Source organism: Microtus ochrogaster, chromosome 2 (genome assembly GCF_000317375.1).
Source record: "Microtus ochrogaster isolate Prairie Vole_2 chromosome 2, MicOch1.0, whole genome shotgun sequence".
In the NCBI taxonomy this organism is placed as follows: Eukaryota; Metazoa; Chordata; class Mammalia; order Rodentia; family Cricetidae; genus Microtus; species Microtus ochrogaster.
The window spans coordinates 41,134,347-41,159,985 of record NC_022010.1 but is presented as its reverse complement, the minus strand read 5'-3'; the positions used below and the strand labels follow the sequence as shown (position 1 = coordinate 41,159,985).

The 25,639-nt window shown below is 47.4% G+C and overlaps 4 protein-coding genes across 10 annotated transcripts in view; 2 read left to right on the top strand and 2 right to left on the bottom strand.

Annotated features, from left to right (window-relative positions):
* Ncbp2 (nuclear cap binding protein subunit 2) overlaps positions 1-14,153 on the bottom strand; it is a 22,012-nt gene extending 7,859 nt beyond the window's left edge. Inside the window, exons 1-5 of one of the 3 annotated variants that reach the window (XM_026785527.1) lie at positions 14,002-14,153; positions 10,615-10,796; positions 8,749-8,887; positions 8,255-8,322; positions 6,429-6,712 (exon numbers count right to left, since the gene is read on the bottom strand). In XM_026785527.1, coding sequence (XP_026641328.1) covers positions 6,628-6,712; positions 8,255-8,322; positions 8,749-8,887; positions 10,615-10,796; positions 14,002-14,079 — 552 coding nt within the window. In that variant the 5' untranslated portion in view covers positions 14,080-14,153 and the 3' untranslated portion in view covers positions 6,429-6,627. Of the gene's footprint in view, positions 1-6,428; positions 6,713-8,121; positions 8,323-8,748; positions 8,888-10,614; positions 10,797-14,001 lie in introns of those variants that run through there. The other 2 variants (XM_005344828.2, XM_026785535.1) reach the window with 2 other exon arrangements.
* Positions 1-18,172, top strand: part of Senp5 (SUMO specific peptidase 5) — a 48,588-nt gene extending 30,416 nt beyond the window's left edge. For 2 of the 4 annotated variants that reach the window (XM_026785517.1, XM_005344827.3), the window contains one exon: positions 390-4,522. In XM_026785517.1, coding sequence (XP_026641318.1) covers positions 390-500 — 111 coding nt within the window. In that variant the 3' untranslated portion in view covers positions 501-4,522. Of the gene's footprint in view, positions 1-389; positions 4,524-18,097 lie in introns of those variants that run through there. The other 2 variants (XM_026785515.1, XM_026785511.1) reach the window with 2 other exon arrangements.
* Positions 14,058-18,176, top strand: Ncbp2-as2 (NCBP2 antisense RNA 2 (head to head)). Its single transcript, XM_026785541.1, has 2 exons — positions 14,058-14,981; positions 18,098-18,176. The coding sequence occupies exon 1, from the start codon at positions 14,078-14,080 to the stop codon at positions 14,594-14,596; it is 519 nt and encodes a 172-aa protein (XP_026641342.1). The 5' UTR covers positions 14,058-14,077; the 3' UTR covers positions 14,597-14,981; positions 18,098-18,176.
* On the bottom strand, positions 15,725-25,639 carry Pigz (phosphatidylinositol glycan anchor biosynthesis class Z). 2 transcript variants are annotated; one of them, XM_026785521.1, is made up of 3 exons: positions 25,207-25,639; positions 20,268-20,465; positions 15,725-17,900 (listed from the first exon to the last, which is right to left on the bottom strand). In XM_026785521.1, exons 2-3 carry the CDS (start codon positions 20,383-20,385, stop codon positions 16,369-16,371), a joined length of 1,650 nt encoding a protein of 549 aa, XP_026641322.1. In that variant the 5' UTR covers positions 20,386-20,465; positions 25,207-25,639; the 3' UTR covers positions 15,725-16,368. The 2 variants fall into 2 exon arrangements, with proteins under 2 accessions (XP_026641322.1, XP_005344883.2); XM_005344826.3 differs by lacking the exon at positions 25,207-25,639 and having other exon boundaries at positions 20,268-20,636.

Here is a 25,639-nt window from a genome sequence, read left to right as displayed (position 1 = left end):
TGATTCTCATTGGAAGTCAGTGCTCTAAAATACCATGATTCTCAAGCTGGACTTAGTGGCATAAGCCTTTAATTCCAGCACTTGGAAGCAGATCTCTGTGAGTTCAAGATCAGGCTGGTCTACAAACAGTCCCATAAGAGCCAGGACTGTTACACAGAAAAACCCTGTCTTTAGAAACAACAAACAAACAAAAACAGTATGATTTCACAAAATCCAAGTTACTCTGCAGCTTCAGACCTAACTTTAGGGTGTGTGTGTGTGTGTGTGTGTGTGTGTGTGTGTGTGTGCGTGCGTGCGTGCGCGCGCGCAGGGCAGTGGGTGGAGCACTGTACACATGCCATCTAGGTGTCTCCGGGACAGAGCACGTTTTTTTTTCTTTTCTTTTGCAGTACTGCAAGTGCCTCGCCCTAGAGCAGCCTTTCCAGTTTTCTCAAGAAGACATGCCTCGGGTACGGAAGAGGATCTATAAGGAGCTGTGTGAGTGCCGGCTCCTGGACTGAGACTCAGCAGGGACTCTGAAAGACTGGCCATGTTGGAGCAAATGGTTTGTTACTTGAATCTCCAAACACTTACTGAATTTTTACAGATATTTCAGATTGGTGGTATTGGGCCACTATTGTTACCTCAAATTATTTTTGCCCTTCTTCATTTCTCCTGCTATCATGTACTTTTTTAAATGTTTGGTTTAGTTTCATTTTAACTTTATGGATTCCATACATCCCTCCCATATTTAATATTTATTATCCGAACGCATGCATATAGACAGAGCATGCAGTAAAGAGTATTAAAAAAAAGCCTAGTAGATTTGGTGCAGCTTTTGAAACATAGTTAGATGTGAACTGAATACAGGTTTAAAATTTAACCCCAGAACCTAAAAATGCAAGATGTTTTTGATACAGTGTAGCTCAGAATAGATGCTTCCTATGACATAAAGGGGTAGCTAGGAGTGGTGAAAAAGCCAGTCATGTTTTACTTAAATGAGCGGCACCTTTTGCTGATGTCCCTCAGATGAGTCTCTGAGCATGAGATGCCTTCCTTCCGAGGGGAGACGGGACTGTTCTGCTTAGGGACACAGTGCTAGCAAGCACAGTGCTGATTTGAGAAAAGAGTTAAGGTATGAGAGAAAAAAAAAAGAAAAAGCAGCATCCTTGGGGGCCAGTTACCTTAAAGAAAGGTTTCTTTTGTTTTGTTTTGTTGTTTTGAGACAAGGTCTCACTATGTAGCCCAAGCTGTACTAGAACTCACAGTAGTTAGGCTGGTCTGGAACTCAGGCCAATCATGTCTGTCTCCCCAGGGCTGGTAATACAGGTGCATACTAATATACCCTACAGTAAGATTTCCACTTTGGTCTTAAGAATTATAATAATGGATTAAATCTCATAAAGGTTTCTTGGGATGCTAAACTTTTTTCTGGGTTTGACTTGTGAAAAAAAAAAACAACTTAGCATCCACCAAATCAATGGTTAAATGAAAATTAGACTTTTCATAAAAGTAATTTGCTAGTTATCACCTCTCTCTGTTGCCTCCCATGTTCTCCAAGGTATTACAGTTTTACCAAAAATGTTTCTGCTTTAAGGTGTCTGAGATACAAACATTCAGAGTAGAAGACTGGCGAGGTCTTGCACAGAGTGGGAGAAGAAGGGAGGCAACACCAAGGTCTCTAGGAGAGCACGTGAGGAATGTTTTTTAGTCTTCTCTGGTGGCTCAGCACCTTGAAGGGCTCTACTGGCTTCTATAAGAATAATCTGAATCCCGTACTTAAAAACTGCCTGTTTATTTAACTCCATCCTCTGGGGACAGGCTGTTCTGTTAGGAGGAAAGTGGTGATCTTGCATCTTTAGGCTGGCCTTTTGTGACATGTTATAAAGGAAAATAAGTAAGATGCATAGTAAGCCTAACTAGTTATTTTTTCTGAATTGAAGGAGGCAAGAGTAATGAACTTGTGCAGAAAAATACCAAGTAAATGACAGAAGAAAACTGACAGTTTTCTTCTTGTTGTTTGAAAAACAAAAAGGTAAAATGTCTGAGCAGGGCTTACTGCTGCAGTAAGGGTTGACCCTCTGTAGCAGTATGGACCCTGGGCAGTAGCTTAGCTCACTCCTCTCCTTAATCACCCAGCCTCAAAAGGCCTAAGCATAAAACCAGGTCAGCATTTCTTGTGCTTCAGGTCATTAAAAGAGAGTAGAGGCACTTTATGTTGTCACAGGTAAAGGTTGTGTCACCACTGGGGATGATGAAAAGCTAGAGGAAGATAAACCTCTTCTGTTCTTGTGGTTCTGGGGACTGTGTGTTAGGCAAGTGCTCTACCACTGAGCCTCCTTTGTGCTTTTTGAATTTCGAGACAGGGTGTCATGAAGTTGTCTATGTTGGTCTTGAATTTACTCTGTGGCTAAGCCTGGCTTTGTTTATACTCCTGACACCCAAGGAGCTAGAATTACAGTCAGCCATATTAGGCCAGACTGCCTAAAGATCTCTTATGAAGGGGTTTGGGGAGCAGGGTCTAGCCTCAAACTCTTTATGTAGCCGAAGATGACGTTGAATTCCCAGTCCTCTCCCTGATGCTAGGATTATAGTCTGTGTCACCAAGCTAAAGATATGGTCTTAAGATTTTCAGACATAATTACACCAGCATGAACTTCTTTAAAATTTATAGCATGAGCCGGGCGGTGGTGGCGCACGCCTTTAATCCCAGCACTCGGGAGGCAGAGGCAGGCGGATCTCTGTGAGTTCGAGACCAGCCTGGTCTACAGAGCTAGTTCCAGGACAGGCTCCAAAGCCACAGAGAAACCCTGTCTCAAAAAACCAAAAAAAATAAAAATAAAAAAAAATAAAATTTATAGCATGGCTTTTGTTGCTGTGCCTATACTGTTTCAGCCAGCGATGAGATGATTGACTCAAAATGTCTCCAACTTTTAAAAATCTTGTGAGGAATTATCTCACTTCCCCAGTAACAGACCTTTCATAGAGAAGTTACAGTTGTGTTTGAGAATCTTGTTGAAATAAGGTCTTTGTTTACCCCAGGCTGGCCTCAAACTTGCAGTCCTTCTGCCTCAGCCTCTCTGATGTTTGGGTTACATGGGTGCACTAGTATTTTCAATGCCTGGGAGAACCTTAATGTCCAGAGCCTGAGTTGCCACTTCTCCAGTCTGAGAAATGGTCACGTCAGCACGGAAGCATGCAGGAATGAACAGAGACTCAGTTGTCCAGGTCTAAGTAGCTACTCTTTTCCTTCTAACAAGATCAGCATCTTCAGATGGACTGTTGAGCTTGCTTTAGCCTCAATGCTGGATGTTCTGAGTATGTTCTGTTTCTGTCATTAGTGAGCCTTGGTTTTAGAATACATAGTTGCTCTTTCTCCTCTTGTGATTACATGTAAACTTCTGTTTAGCTTTCAAGTCCTAGATTGCAGAATTTTTTTGTCTTGATGTTTACAGCAATGCTTTGCTGTCACTGGCTTGGCGCTGAAGTGTTGATGCCCATAAAGTAGGCAGACTTTATGTCACTGGGATGAATGTAAACCCTGCACAAACTTAAAGCTATTCATATATGACGAGCCTTCAATAAGCTGCCCAGTCCTCCTGGCAAACTTATCTGGCTGTATTTGCTTCTTTCCAGTGTTCTTTCCTTTTGTTACATTTCTAGTAATGAATATAGATTTAATGCATCTTTTAGTTTTCTTAGGCAATCATGAGAATTAACTTTCGGTTCGCTGCTCAAGGAAGAGAAAAGCAGTTGCTGCCAATAATTTCACAGTGCGTTTTGGCTTTGCACTGTATTCTGTGTTTACTATTGAATATGAATATCATGGTTATCTTGAACTTATGGTTGGAGTACAACAGTAACAGACCTAACTGGGGACACAGCCAGTACTTGCCTAATGTAAGTTGTCCCTTTTCTCTGCCTTGTGGTTCACTGTTGCCGTCCCCGTATTAGAAGCAATGGGGGCCTGAGTGGGTCACGGTGAGAAACAGTGAGTTAATCTGCAGAGATTATCTGCTCTGCTTCATATGTTAAGAGACCAGGTTAATCTTATACAGCACAACTTCTGCTGTGTGCTAGGCTCTGCCTCCTGGCTGGTAGATAACCTAAGATCTGGGGAATAGCACCCAAGAAGTGCTATTATATTTGGGGTTACAAAAGCAGACCTAGACAAGTTGTTCGCTTGAAAGATTATGATCATGTAAAATTACAGTCAGTACTCAACCCTTCTAGCAAAATATTTTTTTGAAAAATAAACTAAATGCCTTTATAAACATGTGTTCTTGTGTTGAGTAACATGTATTGTTAGGTGGCCACTATCTCGTAGTGTCTCCAGTGGTAAGGCTCTGAAGAACAGTGGTGTTGGAAGCCTCCCTACTCTGCTGAGCTGTGCATAGCAGCAGGAGCTCTTCCTGGATGGGTATGCTCTAGTTTATCTTATACCACAGCTAATGGCCAACGTGCGGCTACTGAGCACAGACAGTGTGCTTGGCGTCACTGAAAACTCAGGCTTCAAATTTTTTTTTTTCTTTTTTGGTTTTTTTGAGATAAGGTTTCTCTGTTTAACAGTCTTGGCTGTTCTAGAACCTGCTCTGTAGACCAGGCTGGCCTCGAAGTCAGAGATCTGCCTGCCTCTAGCATATGCTACCACTACCCGGCTAATTTTATTCTTTTTATTGCGATGTGTGGTGGCGTACACCTTTAATCCCAGCACTTAGGAGGCAGAGGAAGAAGGATCTCTGAGTTCAAGGCCAACTGTGTCTACAGGGTGAGTTCCAGGACAGCCAGGGATACCTAGAGCACAGTGTCTCAAAACCGCAAAGAATTACAACATTCATTTATTTTGGTTTTTCGATACAAGGTTTCTCTGTATAGCTGTGGCTGTCCTGGAACTCAATTTCTAGACCCATCTACCTCTGCCTCCCACTAATCCCTAGAATAAAAAGAAAAAAGAAATTTATGCCCTGACAATGCTGAAGCATGCATGGGCAGCCCGTATATGGCGGTTCTGTTGAACTTGTCCATATTGAGTTTCATGGTCTAAGTTGATGAGGACAAGACCAGGTCCTCTTCCTCAAGAGGGCACCGTATTTCATTACAGATGGTTGTGAGTCATCATGTGGAATTGAACTCAGGACCTTTGGAAGAGCAGGCAGTATTTTTAACCACTGAGCCATTTCTAATCCCTAGAGCTGAGACTAAAGATGTGCACGGCCCCATCTGGCTAAGAGTCATTGCTGTTTACTTAGGATTGTTCTGCCTGCATGTAAGTGTACCATGATGCATGCGTTCATACTCATGGAGGGCATTGGAGCCTATGGAACTAGGGTTGCAATTAGTTGTGAGCCACCACGAATGCTGGAAGTGAACCCAGGTCCTCTGGCAGACAGCAATGCCCCTGAGCCATTGCTCCAGCCCCAATTTTATTATTTTTAAGTAGCCACATGTGGTGTCTAACCACCATATCAGGTAACAGAACTCTAAACCAAGTCTCAAGTTTTCTACCTCAGCTTACAGTACACAGTAAGCTAATGATTCAGGTCCCAGGATGGCTGCTCTCGTTCTTCACTCACACATCCGGCCTTCCTGTCTCTGTAGGCTTTCTAGTTTTTTTGTTGTTGTCTGGGATAGAGATGGGCTGTGCCTTTTGAGTTCCATCCTTAGCTAGCTTAGCTAGTCTTTTCCCCTCAGTCTCCTAAGTGTTAGGATTATAGGCATGTGTCACCACACCAAGCTTAGCACACATCTCTGAGAGCTCACTTTCTTTAATTAAAATGGGGTATAGTTCAGATATTAAGCCTGAAATAAGAAAGTAGAGTGTAGTATTTGGAAGAAAATAGCCCCCTCCACCCCGTAGGGAGCAGCACTGTTAGGAGTTGTGACCTCGTTGGAGGAAGAGTGTCACTGTGGGGGCGGGCTTTGAGGTCTCTTGTGTTCAAGCTATGCCCATTGCGGAACAGTCTCCTGCTGCCTATGGATCAAGATACAGAACTCTCAGTTCCTTCTCCAGCACCATATCTGCCTGGATACCACCATGTCCTGCTATAATGACAATGGACTAAACCCCTGAAACTGTAAACTAGACCCAATTAAATGTTTTTCTTTCTAAGAGTTGCTGTGGTCATGGTGTCTCTTCACAGCAATAGAAACCCTAAGACAAAGGAGTGTGTGTATGAAAAGAGACCTGCGGAATTAGCATCCTCAAGCCCAAGAACTATCCTAATTCAGCCTCGTTTCTTTCCTGTCCATTATCTGGACAACTAGCCTCTCTGCACTGCCCCTTCAGTAGTGGTTGGTCGGTGCATCCTGTGTTTCACAGGGTGCCCACCTTTCCCCTTCATGCACTGCCATAGCAGTTAGCTCTGAAGCGGACATAGCAATTCTGTACATTATTTAGACTCTGTTCCAGGACACAGGGGCCCCAAAACATGTCCTTCTTTATAGGCAAGGAAGTATACACAGAATAAGTTGGTCTAAATTTATTGAAACTTGTTACAGAAGAAGATAAAATTCCCACGGTTTTGGGTCATAAGACTGTAGAAATCTAAGTTATATTTTACTACAAAAGAATATAAGATAAACAGTTCAAACTACAATATAAAAACTTTATTTTAAAACTCAAGTATCTCCTCATTAAGTGTTTGCTTCCTAAGTTGTTCCACTATAGTTGTTACAGCTCCAAGAAAACCATTTTAATGCAGCCTCAAAGGTGTTCTGCACAAACCTTGAAACACTAGTAAGAAAAAAATAACAGATGAAAGATTTCCCTTTAATCATGAAAAATTATTCATATGCAATATTAGAAAGAAAATGCAAAATTTTCTAGACTCCCTTTCTAAAGACCTCCAGCTTACTATGAATGCATGGACCACGGCAGGCACGATTTGAAGGAAAAAGTCCTGGCCGGGCTGTGGTGGCGCACGCCTTTAATCCCAGCACTCGGGAGGCAGAGGCAGGTGAATCCCTGTGTGTTCGAGGCCAGCCTGGTCTACAAGAGCTAGTTCCAGGAAAGCTAGTACTGTTACACAGGAAAATCCTGTCTCAAAAAACCCAAAACCAAACAAACAAATACCAGACAGTTCCTGGAAGAGGCTTTCTGTTCTTAAACACTTCCAGTTGGCAAACTCTTGAATTATTTAGGCAGTCGTGAGGACTAAACCTAGGACCACTCACATGAGTACTTAACCACCGTGCCTTGTATCTCCCCCTGCCCATTTTCTGTTTCTATTTTGAGGCAGATTCAAAAGGTTCCCAGGCTGGCCTTGAACTTGTGATTTTCTTGCTTCAGCCTTTCAAATAGCCAAGATTATAGGCCTGGCTGAAGCTCCTTTTTAAAGCCCGATTAACTTGAAGGTCATTTTGAAAGCAGGAAGAAATAACCTAAGGCCCCAAGAGCAGTTTCCATGTCAAGGCGGTGTCTGAACTGTCATCCCATTGCCTACTGACAATGTCTCCCCCTTCCCCCACTGCTTAGAACAGCAGAGGCTCTCTGCACAACAGTGTCCTTGGGGTTTGGGGGTTTGTTTCTTTGTTTTAGTGGGTTGTTTCTTGTTTTAAACTGTCAGTGAAACATTTGTAAATTTTGCGGAATGTGTTTAGTGAACACTTCAAGTCCTGACATACAAAGCACAGAAGCAGACAAGACAACTTAAGGCTGACTTTTGTGCCAACTATATTTTCAATATAAAAACCAAATCCAAGGCCGGGCGGTGGTGGTGCACACCTTTAATCCCAGCACTCGGGAGGCAGAGGCAGGCGGTTCTCTGTGAGTTTGAGACCAGCCTGGTCGACAAGAGCTAGTTCCAGGACAGGCTCCAAGGCCACAGAGAAACCCTGTCTCGAAAAACCAAAAGGAAAAAAAAAAAAAAGCAAATCCAGTTGACAAACACCTGTTCCAATTTAGAGCAAAGCTACAGACTATAGCAAAACCTCAGCAATACACATGCAAACTTAAAATCATTTCACTTTCCATGAAGATTACCAACCTACTTGTAAAGTCAAATCTGACATTTTCCAGTCTCCCTAAAGGACGTGTGGTATCCGGCTGACAGTTTAATTGGCACAGATTGAGTCTGTTGCCCAGGATTACGGGTTTGACCTAGTAACAGAAAAATCAACCTAATAAGACTAGAATTAAAGGCATTCTTTTGGATTCTGTCTTTAATAGTTCAGAGGAAAACCAGAAGTGGCTTCCAGTTCAACAGAGATCCTGCTCAGACCTTGGGTACTGTTCATCAACAGAGTGAGCTGTGTACTTGGGGCTCTCACCACTCACTGTTTTTGTGCCAGCTTGCCATAGCCGCCTCTCCCAGCGTCGTAGTCCTCCCGATACTCATCTCGAACCTTAATTGAAAAAAAAAAAGCACCGTGGGATGTTTGTTAATCCTACAGTCATGCCAGGCATAGTTAAACCTTTTTGGGTGTCCATGAACAAACAAAGCATAAACATTAATATTCACTTGAGTGTATTTTGCTTTTGTTGTAGGCATTGTGGCAGGGAGAGGGCCCCTAGCATGAGTTGAGTTCAGTAACACTTAAATGTACAGAATATTTCAAAGTCTAAAATTTCCTTATCATTGGTCCTGATGTGCACTATCTGTGATTTCAACATTCAGGAAGCAGAGGCAAGAGGATCTCAAGTTTGATGCCAGATGTCTTAGGAAAACCACCCAAATCCCATCAAAACTCAAAAGCAAAAGCTCATACAAGGAATAACCACAAACTGACAACTGAAATCCCAGGCAGGTTAGCTATGCCCTTGTAGCATACCTGACCCCCAGACCGTCCACGTCCATACTGCCTGCCCTCCTTAAAGCCTGCATCCCAGTCTGTGCGTATGATCCGGTCATCCAGACGGGTTCCGTTTATGTACCGCATAGCGTTCTCCGCATCTGCTCTCGAGTAGTATCTTACGTAAGCATTAAGGGACACCAACAGCACTTTGGAGCACAGAAAGGACAGGTAAACGACATTTTGTCCAGACTATGTCAGTCATGATTTCCTATATATCTGCTAATAATTATTTGGTTCATGTTTTGATTTGCAAATAGAAAAATATGGTCAACGTAATTTTGGACCACAAACTTCTTATGCAAGAACAACGATAAAGTTGAACATAGTGGTTCATGTTCATAATCCTAGCACTCAGGAGACTGAAGTAGGGGGATTGCTGTGAGTTTGAGGCCAGCCTGGACTTCATGCCAAGATTCTGTCTCAAAACAAAAACAATGGCATGGGGGAGTGGGGGTGGCTGGAGAGATGGCTCAATGGTTAAAAGCACTGACTGCTCTTCCAGAGGTCCTGAGTTCAATTCCTAGAATCTATATATGTTGGTTCCCAGATCTGACACTGCCTTATGACCTCAGAGAGTATCAAATATGCACGTAGTATAGACATACATGCAGGCAAAGCACTCCTATATAAAAATATAAAATGAATAAATATAATAAATTTAAGAATCACTAACACCAAAAAGGAAAATCATGCATAAACACAGACATGCTCATATATAAATAAAAAAATCCCAATTACCGACTTAAGCAATTATAATTGACACTGGACTTGCAACATGTGGTGAAATCCCAGCACTGACACCCAGACAATACCTAGCAAACAGCAGGCATCTAATGACTTCTGTTCCATGAACGCTTGACAGAGCAAAACCAAGGAGCAACAGTGGGCTTGCTTTTGTAACTTAGCAAAAATGTTGAGCACATGTTTGCCAGGCAAATGGAAACACTCTGGTTCTTAAGGGCCTTTTTATCTTTTCCCCTGTCGTCCCTATGAACCCTTTTACGTTACTGCTGCTAGGGTACAAAAGTTTGGTCCTTTATGTCAAGGGGAAGAATGAAAGAAATGTGTTGGGCTCCAAAATTAGACACCAAACATTGTGGTGGAATGGGCCTTTTTATGCTCAGTGGCCTGGGGACTTTGGCCCAGGGGTGGAGAGCTAGTCTGAACAACATCACAAGATTCTTTTTTTTTTTGAGGCGGGGGCGGGGGGTGCGTGCAAGACAGGGTCCATGTAGCTCAGGTTGTCCTGGAACTCAATATATAGACCAAACTGGGCTCTAACTGAGATTCCCCCTGACTCTGCCTTCCTGAGATTAAAGGTATGTGTTACCATACCCGACTAGAACGCTTTTTGATTTTTCAAGACAGGGTTTCTCTGTATACCCCTGGCTGTCCTGGAACTCACTGGAACCTGAGACCACCTGTCTCTGCCTTGCAAGTGCTGGGATTAGACACTTTTTCTTTCTTTTCTTTTTTAATATTTTACTTATTTATTATGTATACAATATTCTGTGTGTTTGCCTGCAGGCCAGAAGAGGGCATCAGACCTCATTACAGATGTTTGTGAGCCACCATGTGTTGCTGGGAATTGAATTGGAAGAGCAGGCAATGGTCTTAACTACTGAGCCATCTCTCCAGCCCCCTAGACACTTTTTCTTAAAGACTCATCTGTGAAGTTTCTGAACAGAGAACACCTATCAGTTTCCCAGTTCACAGAGTATGACTCAGGAAGAACTGAGAGAAAAGTATAGGATTATAGCAAGTTAATGCCTTAAAAACAATACCTAGGAGGGACAGGCTCCAGATGAGCCAGGGCCATAGGGTGAGCCCCAAGAAGGATACTCCACAAAACAGAAGCCACAGGCCGTTTTCTTCATCTTATCCAGACCCATGATGATCTTCTTTATATCACCACTCTTGCTGAAGAGCTCATAAATCTGTTCTTCAGTTGTATAAAAGGAAAGATTTCCAACATATAATGTGCAGCTTTTCTTCAGTAATTTTTCTTGTTCTTCATTGTCCCCCTAGAATTTCAAATAAAGACCAAGTGAAACATTACAACCTCAAAAGAGATGTGCTTAGGGCTATAGATGCCCAGCCAGTAAAGCGCCAGCTGTGCAAGCCTGACAGTTGAGCTTGACCCTGGAACCCTTCCTAGTGAAAAGCTGGATGTGGTGTCTTGCACGGGCAATCCCAGCACTCCTACAGGAGACAGGGCTGTGAGATGGGACAGTCTCCTTGAAGCTTGAGGCCAGCCTCGCCTGGAGTCCACAGTGCAGAGCAGAAACAAGAGTGAGTCCTCAGAGGTGAAAGTGAGGGACACTTCCTGACATTTCCTGTGCCCTCCACAAGCATAACACACACACAAAATGAACGAACTTGAAAACTAAATTCTAGAGCCTGCTTAAAGTTACAATCCTAAAGTTACACAGATGCCCCTTCTGATCTGGAAATTAAAGCTTTGCATCATCCCACCCCTGACATACTCGTCCTTGCCATAAGAGGCAGTTCTGAAGCTGGGCGGTGGCGGTGCACGCCTTTAATCCCAGCACTCGGGAGGCAGAGGCAGAGGCAGGTGGGTATAAGTGAGTTCTATGCCAGCCTGGTCTACAGAGCGAGTTCTTTCCAGGACAGGCTCCAAAGCTACACAGAGAAACCCTGTCTAGAACTGCACCTCCCCCACAAAAAGAAAAAAAAAGGTGAGTCTTTTTTTGTTGTTTTGCTTTTGAGACAGGGTTTCATGTAGCTAAGGCTTTTCTGAACCTACTATGTAACCAAAGATGACACCGAATTTCTGATCCTCCTGCCTCCACCTTCCAAGTATTGGGTTTACAGGCATTCACCACTCTGGGTTTATGTACAGCTCAGGGTCTACCTGAGCGCTTCCTGCCTGCATGCTAGGCAAGCATTCTACCTATTGAGCTATGTCTACATAGCCCAGTTACTTTGTTTTGCTTTTTGAGATAAGACCATAGCCCAATCTGGCCTCAAACTCGTGACATTCATGCTACTACCTCCACCAAAGGCTTCAGTAACAGGAATGGATCATCTCACCCATCTCCCAAGTTATAGTTTTTTTTTTTTGTTTTTTGTTTGGTTTGGGTATATTATTTTATTCATATTGGTGTCTTGCCTGCCTGTATGTCTGTGCACCGTGTGCATGGCTAGTGTCTCCGGAGACCAGAAGAGGGCAGCAGATCAGCTGGAATCAGTTACAGATATTGTGAGCCATCGTGTGGGTGCTGGGAACCGACTCCAAGTCCTCCAGAACAGTCTACGCTAACCTCTGAGCCATCTCTCTGACCCTCCTAGCTACAGTGTTAAAAAGGAAGAACGTGGAGCTATAATACGCAAGTGATTTTGCCTGCCCCTGTGAAGGCACAAAGGCCTGCAGGTGAGAAAGCTACATTTAAGTTTTCTTTAATTCTCAGAACTATGATGTGGTAGGTCCTAATGTATTATTCCCATTGTACATGTGAGGGAAAACAGTTTCAGCTAAGGGAAAAACACAGGAGTTATATCCAGAATTCAAACTTAGTTTTGGGCTGAGCATGGTGGAGTATACTCTTTTAATCCTCTGGTGAGTTCAAAGCCAGCCTGGTTTACATGATGAGTTCCAGGTCAGCCAGGCTATAAGTGAGACCTTGTCTCAAAAAGCAAAATAAAGTAAAATTCTGGTCTTCTATCCCCTCTGTAGCACTGCCTTAAGATCACGGCAGGTCTGAACAGGTGACGTCTATGGAACAGTAGTCACTGTGTGCTCGAACAAATAAACAGCCGGATGATGGGTGGCGTACACTTTCATCCCAGCGTTCCTGAGTCTGCCACAGACGGATCTGCAGGGGGATCCAGGACAGCCAGGGTGGTTACACAGAGAAAGCCTGTCTCAAAAAACAACCCCAAAACAAACAACCAAAAACCCAAATGAGCCTCAGGTTTTAGAACGTTAGACGAGCCATTAGAGAAAACAATCACTTCATTTCTTCATACAGGTGCAGGCGGATTTCAAACTTGTGATCTTCCTGCCCCCGTCTCCAGAACAGCTAGGACTTCAGATGTCCCCACCACACTGGGCTAGCGGATTCACTGAGGACTACAGATGTCCCCACCACACCGGGCTAGCGGATTCACTGAGGACTACAGATGTCCCCACCACACCGGGCTAGCGGATTCACTTTGTACTGCTGCTCTTTTCCCACAAGTAAAATCCAGTCTACTGCTTCAGCGTAATGTAATTTCCCACTCAGTGCAGCCCTGATACATTCCATTTAGAAGACACTTGAAAATGCACATGACAGAAATCATTACTGTTTGAAGGGAGCTACAGGCTTTTGACAAGAGTCCTTTCCTGGTTTTACCCAGGAAGCTTCAGGTGGAAAACGGTTAGGTATTAATATGGAACTGTTCAAAGTAGTGAGACCTGTAAAAAGCGGCAGAAACTCATATCAGACACACAGGAGACGTTTTCAAATTAGGCTAATTTTCTTTTCGTTTTGTGAGCCAGGGTTTCTCTGTGTATGGCTGTACTGGATTTTGTGGTCCAGACCTTGACGCGACTCGTGTGGCTTCTCTATTTCCGATGCCCGACAGACAGCAAAAACAGGATTCAACTTTGAGTCTCCTACTTACTGCCCACTTTGTAGGATTGTCTTACAAAACAAAGGGCTGTAGTGCCAAACGGCAGTGTTTGGCTGATTATTAAAGATTATTAAAACCAAAAACGGAGCCGGGCAGTGGTGACACACGCCTTTAATCCCAGCACTCGGGAGACTGAGGCAGGCGGATCTGTGAGTTCGAGGCCAGACTGGTCTACAGAGCTAGTTCCAGGACAGGCTCCAAAGCTACAGAGAGATCCTGTCTCAAAAACAAACAAACAAACAAACAAACAAACAAACAAACAAAACCCGGCAATAATGTACGGAGCCATCGTAGGGATACCTCCTTCTTCATTACAGTCACTTTCCCAAGCAGGACAAGCCCATCCACAGCCACCACACCCGGACCTCCCTGCATCGGTGTTGGTAACCGCAGCGGCAGTAAGAGAATGTTAAAACAAGTCTCAGGTTCCCTAGGAGCGAAAGGGCTTCAGTGATATTCAAACACCGCTAGGACCCCATTCGCACTTTAGGACCCCAACAAAACAGGCAGGAAGACACAATAAGACAGGTGCAAGCCGTTCCTCAGTATTCGGACCCAAGGCCTGCCCCTCTCGTGGCCCGGCCGCCTCACCCGAAAGTGCTGGTCCCGGTACTCGCTGAGCTCCACGTAGGAGTCGCTGCGCAGCGCCTTCAGGAGGCCACCGGACATGGTGCGAAGACACGAACCACGACGCGGCCACGGCTGGAAGAACCTGGCAGCGGCGGAAACGGAAATGTGCGCGGCGTGCTGCAATGGGCGGACGTGGTCGGGTCCAATCCTGCCGCGGCTTTGTCGTCATCAGGAGGCGCCGACTCGTCCGTCGTCCGGTGTGGCCGGTAGGAAGGCGAGCGCGGCGAGCTCCGGGTTCCCGGGCACTCGGAGGACGATGATTTTCCGGCGGCTGCTGGCTGCCCTGCTGCACAACCCGCAGCTGGTGGAGCGGCTGTCCGAGTCGCGGCCCATCCGGCGGGCGGCGCAACTCACAGCTTTCGCCCTGCTGCAGCTGCAACTGCGCGGCCGCGATGCAGCCGGACGCCTGCGAGCCCTCGCGGGTCAGTCCCCGGGCTCCTTGGGGCGCCGAGTTGCGCGGTTCAAGGACACATTCACTCAGGAACTCCGCCGCGGCCTCCGGGAGCGTCCAGGACCACCCCCAGGTCATCAGAAGGGCCCGAGCACTAAGGCGTAAGCACAGACTGGACTCTGCCAGGCCGAGGTCACGTCCCCTCCTCCCTTCAGTGATCTACACCGACCTTTGCGTTCAGGAGTCATCTCGGGCACGATGCACTGCTTCGAATCCTGACTCGGATTGTCAACATGCTGATGCCTACGTTCAAATGGACATGTGCTAGTCCTATGACTGGCAGGACATAAAGACCCCGAAGGCCACCAGAGATAAAAGAGTCTAGACCTGAACATTGCACTACTGAGAGCTATGGCCAACCATGGCCTGCTTTCTACAAGCGGGACTGAAGCTGAATAAATGCTGCTGCATCTACGTCTGGAGCAGAAAAACAGGGAAGATGTTGGATGGAATGATAACCCTGAGGTTGCCACAATCTTTGATTAAATGTGTAAGCTGATTGATAAGTCTGAAGGATCTTGCTAACTTAATAGTTAACACATTGAGTGTCTGTTGATATTTGCTCTTACATTCTGTGTGGTTTTTGACTTAAAACTCCATTCGTGTGAGGATGGAGGCTACTTTTCGAGTAACTCAGAAGCCTTGCAGAGTGAGGAGCCCAGGCATGTAGCTCCAGGGTCTGTAGTCTTGATCACCCCCACTACTCTTCAATGCATCTGTGCTACTCAGAGACTGCCTTTTCTGTCCCCTCTGATACCGTGACACACGATGTTTGGCTTCCTCTTCTTGGTCTCGAGGGTCTGCTAGGGTACTCACTATGGCCAGCTAACTGAACTGTGATTGGGAGACCCATGCATGTAACCCCCCTGTCTTTTTGAGGCTTCCTAACTCAATTTCTAGACCTCTATTTAAGCCACTCAGTTAACGTTGGCATCTGGAAGGCTTGAAGCTGTTGGAAAAGCTTTTGGACTGGGTACCAGATTCTGAGCAGTCTGTGTTCTCAGTTCCCCCTGGGGCGGGCTAAGAGGGCCTCACGGCAGCGCTGAGGAGGGAGAGCACCTGGGTTCTTCATTCTGGGAGAGTGATTCTTCTTCTTGGTGCAGGGGGTAGTTCCTACAGCTTTGAGCCTGCTAAATGGGCACTCCTCTCCTGAGCTACGTTACCCAATCTTTGAGAGAATGGCTGGGAAAATTCCACCACTGCTCAAGAAAAGGAGTAGGAGAGGAGAGGGAGGCTTTTTCTAGAATGGCTTGTTTTGGTTCTACCCAAACACTGCGTCTGCAGACACCACAGTGCTATGAAATACAAAACAACTACGGCTTCCTAGAGAAAGAGCCTTGTGGAGACATGCGTATCAAACCATGGGACGTGAGCTCACACTGACCTCAGGATCCTCTCATCCGTCAGGGTGGTGGTTGGCCGAGTGGAAGGGACTTCCTTCACGCCAGTTTGTGAGTCACAGACTAGGGACTAGAGCTGTGAGGCTCCTCTGTCCCCACTTCACACTGTGAGATTGGAAATGATGGTAGCAAGAAGGCAGGCATTGTCAGAAGTTGGGCAGGGCCACTCAGGATGTCAGCAGCAGTTCATTGTCTTTGATAACCAGGTACGACTATATATTTTAGACATTACAGCAATCGGAAGTAATGGCGTATAAATAGACACGTGCCAGTGGGTGTGCTAGGTTTCTTTGGGGACCTTGGCATTGGGACCATGACTGGTCAGATCTTTGGTGTCTCACCTAGAGGAACAACCTGTCACTGTGCCCAGAAGAGCCAGCAGTGGGAGTCTGTTCCAGTGTCCCAGCCCAGCAGCCTGTGTAGAAGGTGGGGTGGCACCTTCCTTCTATGGCTGAATCCTGGGCCATGGCTCCTTTGTCATGACAGGGCGTCCTCCAGCTCTATGATGTGAAGACTAAGGTGGGTCCTCCAAGCCTGGCTGAGTAGGGAGGACAGGGTTGGAGGGTCCTCCAGGGTCAAGTGGGGAAACAGGAGGGTCTCATTCTTGAGAGGAAGACCGCACTTCTCCAGAGCATGCCTGTTGGTCCCTGGAGTTACTACAAAGAGGCGGCAGAGCTGTGGCCCGCCGGCCAGTCGACAGGCTGGTTGTCCGCTGAAGTTGTTCAGGGCTTGGCACAGGAGCCAGTCCTCAGCCCCGCCCATGTCCACCACCTCCACAGGCGATGGCAGGCCAGAGAGGTGCAGGAGGTGCTGGGGAGGCATGTAGGTGTGAGTGAAGAGAAGCATGTAGTGTGTGGTCGTGCCCGGGAGGGCGGGTGCATGGACTACGTTTTCCAGATACTTCAGGCCGGGTACCAAGCCTCCCTGATGCAAGCAGCCAAAGATGAGAGCACCTAGGGCATTGAAGAGGACCAGGGTGCCCTTCCAGGGTAGAGGCTGGGTGTGGGGACTGCAAAGCAGGACTAGAGGGACTATGAGGGGAATCAGGAATCTGGGCTCTTGGTGGCTAAAGGCAGATAGCAGGACCAGGGGTGTGAAGTAGAGGAGAAGGAGATGAGACCTGGAGCTAGACAGTAGGCCACGGGCACCCAGCATCCCCAAGAAGCCCGTTTGCGCAAACACACGGAAGCAGCTATGGAGTTGTTGCCATGCAGCCTGCAGGGCTTGAGCATGCAATACCCCGAAGAGCAGGAAGCCATTGACTGCCAAGTGAGTGAGCCGTGCATGTGTGCCATGCCTTGCGAGGTTTTGGGGGTCCAGATTGTAGTACAAGAAGTTGAGAGGTGTGAGAACAAGGCTACTGGATCTGGAGAGGCTGGAGAAGTACCAGCTGTCCACGGTTATAAACAGCATTGCAGCAAGAGCAGCCCCTGGCAACAGCACCAGGGCCTCCTGGATCAAGGCCGTGATGCTAGGTTTCAAGGTTCTGTGGATGCCCCAGAGAGAGAGGGGGACCAGAGCAAAGGCTAGAAAGGTTGGCCGATTGAAGAAGCCGGCAGCCATGACAGCACCAAGAAGGCAACTATGGCACCATGGGCCTGGAGTAGGCTTCTCTGATGTGGGATTCCATGCCACATAAGGGGACACCAGCACCAGCAGCCATGTGAAGAGCAGTCCCTCGATGGTGTTGGAGAAAGTCCTTGTGTAGAAAACCAGGGTGACATAGGACCCAGACAGCAGGCACATAGCATTCCAGCGATCTGCCCCCCACAGCGGGGCCAGGTAGTACACAGCCCAGTCTAGGGCAAAGGAGAGGGTAGTGAAGAGGAGTCGGGGCCCCACCAGCAGCACGTAGCCACTCACCAGACCAGGCCAGAGCCCCAGCTCTTCCCAGAACCTGAGCAACCAGAAGGTAGAGCCAGAGGTCAGCAGTGGGAAGACCACAGTACGGCAGGAGCTGCTGGGGTAAAATTCCCAGGGCCGTGAAGCCTGCACACCCAGGATGTCCTCTGCAGAGAGAGAGGCAGGGGTGAGCCAGTTCCAAGTTTAGGCTTGTGTCCGGAAGAGTTAGGGGTCAGCACCAAGATTGCAAGGCCTCCTAGTGGACCCTTCCAGCACAACCCCTGGGCTTGCACCGGGTGGTTTCCTGCTTTGGTAAAGCTACTTTGTGGGAGAGTCTCTCAGGTGGCCTATCTTCTCTCCCCAGCTCTTGACCAGCGGAGACCATCCTGGATGCAGAGGACACAGGCAAGGAAACAAAGCAAGAGAAGGATTGTATGTGTCCCGGCTGGTTTAAGGATGAAAGGGCCTTTGACAACAATGTGGGGGACCTCCAGAAACGGCAAGGAAAGAGCGAACATGGTTCCTTCCATGAGTGGGGTGAATAAGATTCTGCCGTCAAGAATGAGCTTGGAAGCCAGGCATAGTGGCACCTGCCCAGAACTCCAGAACTTGAGAGGCAGAGGCAGGAGGATCAAGAGTTTACTGGTCAGGGAGTTTGTGCCTATGCCCATGAAAGAGACTTATCTCAGAAATACAGGGAGGAGACTGAATATCTACCTTACAGTTCAAACCTGCCTCTTGAGCCGCGTGGCAGAGTTAGGCTTCCCATGCCACGATCCTAGTCCTCAAGCTGAGTGTGCTAACGCATTTGTTTTTTGTTTCTTCTGTTTTGTTTTGGTTTTGGTTTTTCGAGACAGGGTTTCTCTGTAGCTTTGGAGTCTATCCTGGAACCAGGCTGGCCTTGAACTCACAAATCCTACTGGTGTGCACCACCACAACTGGCTGCTGGTGCACACTTGTAACATTCAGGAGCTGAGTGAGAACGCTACAAATTTGAGACCAGCCTTAACTGTATAGAGAGATGCTATCTTAAAAGGGCAAGAAAATCAAACGCCAGGTGGTGGTGGCACATGCTTTTAATTCTAGCACTCGGGAGGCAGAGGCAGGTGGATCTCTGTGAGTTCGAGGCCAGCCTGGTCTACAGAGTGAGTTTCAGGACAGGCTAGAGAGAAACCCTGTCTCAAAAAAAACCAAAAAAAGAAAGAAAAGAAAATCAAACCAAGTGTCTTTGAATCTTTTTCCTTATCTCCTTCAAGTCTTTTAGCTGGGCACATGGCCAGATATAAGGGCTTTATTCCCCAGCTGTTTTTATGACTGATGTCATGTGATACAGTCTGACCAGTGGGCTAGAAGTGTATAACAGTCAGGTGGTGTGGTGACTCTCACACTCAGAAGCCTTGCTAGGAGCATTGCTATGAGTTTAAGGGCAATCTTGGGCTGCAGTGTGAGCCCCTGTCTCAAAAAACAAAATAATTGCCTGCCCATTGTGCACAAAATCCTGGGTTCAATCCCAAGCACAGCATAAACCAGGCATAGCGGCACCTGCCAGTGATCACAGCACTCTAAGAGTGGGGGGCCAAAGAATCAGGTTCGTGGGCATAGGCAGTTCAAAGCCAGCCTGGGCTGCATGAGACCTTGTCTCAAAAAAGAAAAGACGGTGAGTCTGGAATAGTGGTGAACTCCTTTCCTTTAATCCAGGACTCGGGAGGCAGAGGAGGTAGGAGGGCCTTGCTGAGTTTGAGGCCAGAGTGAGCTCCAAGACAGCCAGGGTGTCATAGAGATACCATGTCTAAAAAAGAAAAGGACTGGAGAGATGACTCAGCAGTTAGCACTGGCTGCCCTTCCAGAGGACCTGAGTTCAAATCCCAGCAACCACCTGCTGGCTCACAGCCATCTGTGATGGATGCCTTCTTCTGACATGCAGGCATACATGCAGATAGAATATTCATACCTAAAAAATTACATAAAGAAAAAAAAAGGGGGGGCTGGAGAAATGGCTCAGTGGTTAAGAGCATTGCCTGCTCTTCCAAAGGTCCTGAGTTCAATTCCCGGCAACCACATGGTGGCTCACAACCATCTGTAATGAGGTCTGGTGCCCTCTTCTGACCTACAGATATACACACAGACAGAATATTGTATACATAATAAATAAATAAATATTTTTAAAAAAAAGGAAAAAAAGGGTTTGTGCGTGACTACTAATCTTGGTCTGAAGGGAGAGGACTCTCCTTGAGCCTACACGAGACAACTTCACAACTTCCCTTATGTCAGGCAAGCTTCCCTAGCCACCAGGAAAGCCCAGCTATGAAGTCATTCTGCTGACACGTCCAGAATCACGTGCTGAGTGATCTGTTGACCCAAGGAGGAAAACACGGAAGAGGCAGTTTTTTCATTAACATCCTCCGGAGGGTGAAGAGAATGTCCATTCCCACCTCAAGTTCTAACCCCAGAGAGGCTGCAGCTCTGCCTGCTCATTCACCCCCACCTAATGTCAACTGCTACCCCAGTCTTATTAAAATACGTGGGGGTTTTACCTGCCATGACCTCGGGTGACTGGAAGAACTCATCTGGGTGTATGTAGCCAGTCTGGGGAAGGAGACACCACACGACTCGAAGCAGACCAAGGCTGCCCCAGATCACCCTGGCGGCCATCTTCACATCAGATCAAACACAGGGCTGAAAGCCTGGGATGATGTCACAGCTGTCACGGGTGCCACTCTGGAGATCAACATCTGGGAGGATGACATTTGGTAGTTACTGTAACGTGGACTACACCGTACAGCAACATAAAAACGATAACACTAAGGCATGATTGGCACACATCTGTAGCCCCAACATGGGAGAGGGGGACAGGTGGACACAGGAGGGTTTCGAGTTCCAGGCCTGGGACACCGGAGAAATACTGTCTCAAAACAAAACAAAAACAAGGCCAGGCTGTGGTGGTGCACACCTTTAATTCCAGCACTGGGAAGCAGAGGCAGGTGAATTCCTGTGAGTTCAAGGCCAGCCTGGTCTACAAGAGCTAGTTCCAGGACAGCTAGGACTGTTATGTGGAAACCCCATCTTGAAAAGCCAAAACAACAACAAACACACAAACAAAGCAAAAAGTTAACACGTGGTAGTGTATCCAGTAATCTCAGTACTTGGCAGACATAAAAAGATCAGCTGAAAAACCAAACTAAAACAAAGAGCAACCATGTTACAGTTAAGATGAATGTTAGAGGGGGCTGGAGAGATGGCTCAGAGGTTAAGAGCATTGCCTGCTCTTCCAAGGGTCCTGAGTTCAATTCCCAGCAACCACATGGTGGCTCACAGCCATCTGTAGTGAGGTTTGGTGCCCTCTTCTGGCCTGCAGGCATACACACAGACAGAATATTGTATACATAATAAATAAATAAATAAATAAATAAATAAATTAATTAATTAATTAATTAAAAAAAGAGAAAAAAAAAGATGAATGTTAGGGGTGGTTAGGAGCATTTGTAGCTCTTGTAGAGAAGGCAGCTTGGATTCCCAGCACCCACAGGGTCGCTTACAACCACCTCTCAGAGGGTCCAAAACCCTCTTTTTTTGTTCGTTTGTTTTTTGTTCTTTTAAGACAGGGTTTCTCTGTGTAGCCCTGACTATCCTGGAACTCACTCCGTAGACCAGGCTGGCCTTGAACTTGCAAAGATCCACCTGCCTCAGCCTCCTGAGGGCTGGGATCACAGGCTTACGTCAACACCACCCAGGTTCAACAGGTATGCACATGCAGGCAAGACATTCATACACATAAAATAATAAATATTTAAGAAAATGAAAGTGCTGAAGAGATGGCTCAGAGGTTAAGTACATTGGCTGCTCTTCCAGAGATCCTGAGTTCAGTGGCTCACAACTATCTACAATGAGATCTGGTGCCCTCTTCTGGCCTGCAGGCATACATGCAGGCAGAATATTGTATACATAATAAATAAATCTTAGGGGGGAAATAAAAGCTAGGGTTAAAATGGCAAGATTGGTAAACTGAGAAAGATAAGTAAGAGGGCTTGTATAAGACAGGTCAGATAGGAAGAACAAGGCTCTGCCCAGCAGGCTCTGGAGGGATCTCAGAAAGTGCCACCCCCAGGAAGAACCCCGCCTCCAGGAGCAGGTACAAAACATCATTTTCCTTTCCCTAGTAAACTCTGAGCTTTTGAGATAGTTTTGTTTTTTGTTTTGTTTTGTTTTCAAGAGAGGGTTTCTCCGTGTTGCTTAGGAGTTTGTCCTGGAACTCACTCTGTAAACCAGACTAGCCCCAAACTCACCGAGATCCACCTGCCTCTGCCTCCTGAGTATTGGGATTAAAGGGGTGTGCCACCGTTGCTTGACTGTGTTTGAGATAGTTAACCCTTACATATGTTCTTCAAGAACCCTTGCTCTTTCCATAGTCTGTCTCTCAACTTTATGGCTGGTTGCTCTTTTGCACATATTCCTGTAATTGTGTCTGACTGAATTACGGGAAAGCAAGGTTTCTAAAAAAAACCTCCACCTCTTCGAGGAAGCCGTCCCCCAAGACAGTCCCAGAGATGGGCAGTGGGATTTGCAAGTCCCAGCACGAGAGGCAGCCCTTTCTGTGGACTCTGGGCTGGGTCCGCCTTCCACTCTTGAGAGTGCACCATTCTGCTGTCTCAGATGCTGAAGTAAACCCTGAACCTCAAGAAACTGAATCCCCAGTCTTGAGGGGCACCTGCTGTGAACATCGAAATGGGGGGGTCTACTGTGAATGTGATGAACATCGACTGTAAAGGAATGGAACCCCAAACATCGGAACATAGCTGGTTGTGAGTCGCCTTTGCTGGAAAGCCCTTTTAGATGCAATTTGGCACTCCAACCACACCATTTATTTTGTTTTTGTTTTTAAATATTTATTGATTATGGATACAGTGTTCTGCCTGCATGGGGCACCAGATCTCATTACAGATGGTTGTGAGCCACCATGTGGTTGCTGGGATTTGAACTCAGGACCTCTGCAAGAGCGGCCAGTGCTCTTAACCGCTGAGCCATCTCTCCAGCCCCTCACCATTTGCCATTTATTTTTTTACAGCTCCTGTATTCTGAGACATTCCTCAGAGCTTTTTTGCTTACTACTGCTGCCATTGCTTGTTATTCTGATTGCATAGAGCTTAAAAGCAGCTGTGGCATCAAGCAATGTGGGGTTCAAGTTCCTATCCTGTCACTTGCTGGTGTTAAAACCAGTCTCAAAACCAATTTATTTCTCGGCTGTAAATGAGTGCCTACCTTAGCATTGTGGGGAAAAGAAAAAAAAGATTAAAAAAAAAGGCAGATGTAACAAATAGTTGATTTCAGTATCCATTTTTCTTCAACTCTAAGCCGCCTTGCCAAGATCCCTGTGCGGCACCCTGCACCCCAGTGCATTCTGCCAGTCGCCTGATCCTTTCTTACCCTGCTGGCTGAGATTCCCCCGGGGCTAAGATCCACTGGGCTCCAACTTAGACCCAGTCCAGAGTGCAGATGACCCACTGAGGACATCTGTCAGGAATAACAGAAGGTCCCCAAGAGGAGATGGCAAGATGGGCGCACTGACCACAAATGCCAGAATCTCGAGACCCGCAACACACCTCAGCGGCTCCCCAGGTTGGTGCCAGGTTACTGAAGCCCCCTCAGTGGTCTCCTCCCGCAGACAACCTAGGGGGCGGAGCCAACACCCGTGTCTGTGTGGTGGGGAATGGCAAGTCTCGCCCAACCCGGTTTAGTTTGCCGGTTCAGGCAATTGAACACACACATCTGCCCGGGCTCTGGTCCAAATCTTGCGTCTCCCACAGCCCCCTGCCTGTGTGTCTCCCAGAGCCAGGAGACATGTTGGGTGAAAGGGACCACTCCCAGGAGGTGGTGATGAGACTAGCTCGAGAGGAGTGGGTGTGAAGACCGAGAAGATGGGGATAACCGGCTCACCAAGGTGGGGTGGAGTGGGGAGGAAGCTGAGGGACCGGACATCTGTGGGACCCGTGAAGGGAGAGGCTGCCCGCTGAGTCAGAGGCCTGGGTCCACTTCCTGGTGCCTGGTGTTTCTCTGATGCTCAGCACCTTACCTGCTCTGGGGGCTGCAATTATGTGTGGCTCAGTGTAGTAAGGAAAGTCCCTACCTTCAAACTGAATCTTCCAGTCATAGCTGCTGAGTCCTTGCTAATGGGAAGGACGGAGGTCCTTAGGATGGATCTTCTTGGATCTAGCGTTTGACGTTTGGAGGGATTTTAAACGCCACGGGAGAAGGGCCCCAGCACTACCAAGAACTAAGAGACTAAGTCAAGAACTCGCTTAGTCTCCAGGATCCTTGTTGGACTTTGCAGTGACTTCTAACCCTGTTTTCCTGCTGGCTGGCATTTCACCCACCCTCACCTTGACCCTGAGGCTGCACTGAACTCTTCAGGGGACTCTACCTTCCAAGCCTCCTTTTTTGGTTGCCGGAAGGGAACTGTTTGTTCTTTGATTGACATAGAATATAACAGCCAACCTTAAATGCATCAGGAGAGTGGAAGGGAGCGGGCCGCCCTCGTAGTTCCAGGCCATCAAATGGGAACTTTGCTTCCTACCAGAAAAAGCCAAGGCCCTGACCATCATTCCCACCCCCACCCCCACCGCCACCCCAAGACAGGGTTTCTCTGTGGCTTTGGAGCCTGTCCTGGAACTTACTCTGTAGACCAGGTTTGCCTCGAAAACTCACAGAGATCCACCTGCCTCTACCACCCGAGTGCTGGGATTAAAGGACTGCGCCACCACCTCCCAGCGGTCCCTGACCATTTTGACAGTTCCTTTCCATGGTTTGAGGTAAAAGTGTCTGGAGGAGATGCGTGACATTTGAGGACAGGGGAAGGATGTTCTCTTGACTGAAAGCAACTGTCCCTGCCGCCCACAAGAAAGCTTTGTGCTGGCGTACAGGGTCCCCTTTTCTCTTTCCCTTTGCCCCCATGGGACTCCTGGGTCCCGTTCTCTCAGGGGAAAGGCAGTCTATTTTCCTAGCTAAAATTAGGGGATCTCTTGGTGCACACAGACCTTTCGCCACATTTTGAAGCGTTTTTAAAGTTTCATTTCCACTGGGACCTTGCTGCTGTGTTATAGATGGGGATACGGAGACTCAGTATGGCTGTGGAACCGCCTAGGACCCTGGCTCTCCGAGAGGCAAGTCTGGTAACAGGAGAGGATACAAGCCTAGGCCTTCTGGGCCCTAAGCCAGTGCTCTAATATGGAAAGTGCCCTGAGCCTCCCTTCCCAGCAAAATGTCATCAAGAGTTCCTTGTTGTCCCCTAGGTTCCCTGCCGGTCAGCGTTTTCACATCCTGCAGAGCAGTTTGGGGGAAAGCTGCGGGTGAGCGCTACTGTTCCCCTGCTGGTCTGTGGGCTTGGGCTCGGAGCAAAACTAAAGGCGGATCCCCATTGCCTGCCCGCATTGCGCCCTCATCCCGTCCCCAGCCACTCTTCCCAGACTGGGACTGACTCACCCACACGCTGCCTCGGGCTGCACCTGCCGCTCTGGCTACCAGGGTCATCGGGAGTGAGGGCCTGCGCCCTAGGCTCTAACGCCCTGCGCCTGCGGGACAGAGGATTGCAGGGCGGGGTGGGGCGATGGTTTTCCCTCTCCACAGCCAGCTCTGGACTTCAACCAGGGAATTAGGCCAGAGATCAGGGAGAACTCGCTAGGCGGGGCGGAGAAGAATGGGGACAATTGTGTGCGCCCCCGCCCCCAGTCCCGCAGTCTGCAGTGGTCGCGGTGGGGACTCCTGAGGAACTGATCCTACTTTGCCAGTGCCGTGAGAGCAGTCTGTCAGCAGCGCCTCCTTGTAAACCCATGCCAGATTAGCTTTCTTTTTTAGTACTAGCGTAGTCTCGCCAGACTGTTTCTCACTGTACATTTTGCTTGCTTGTTTTGAGACA

Coding starts and splice junctions, on each gene's coding strand:
- Pigz (XM_026785521.1), bottom strand. CDS start 20,385: ATGGCCGCCAGGGTGATCTGGGGCAGCCTTGGTCTGCTTCGAGTCGTG. Junction 17,901..20,267: donor GTCACCCGAGGTCATGGCAG/GTAAAACCCCCA, acceptor CTCTCTCTGCAG/AGGACATCCTGGGTGTGCAG.
- Ncbp2-as2 (XM_026785541.1), top strand. CDS start 14,078: ATGGTGCGAAGACACGAACCACGACGCGGCCACGGCTGGAAGAACCTG.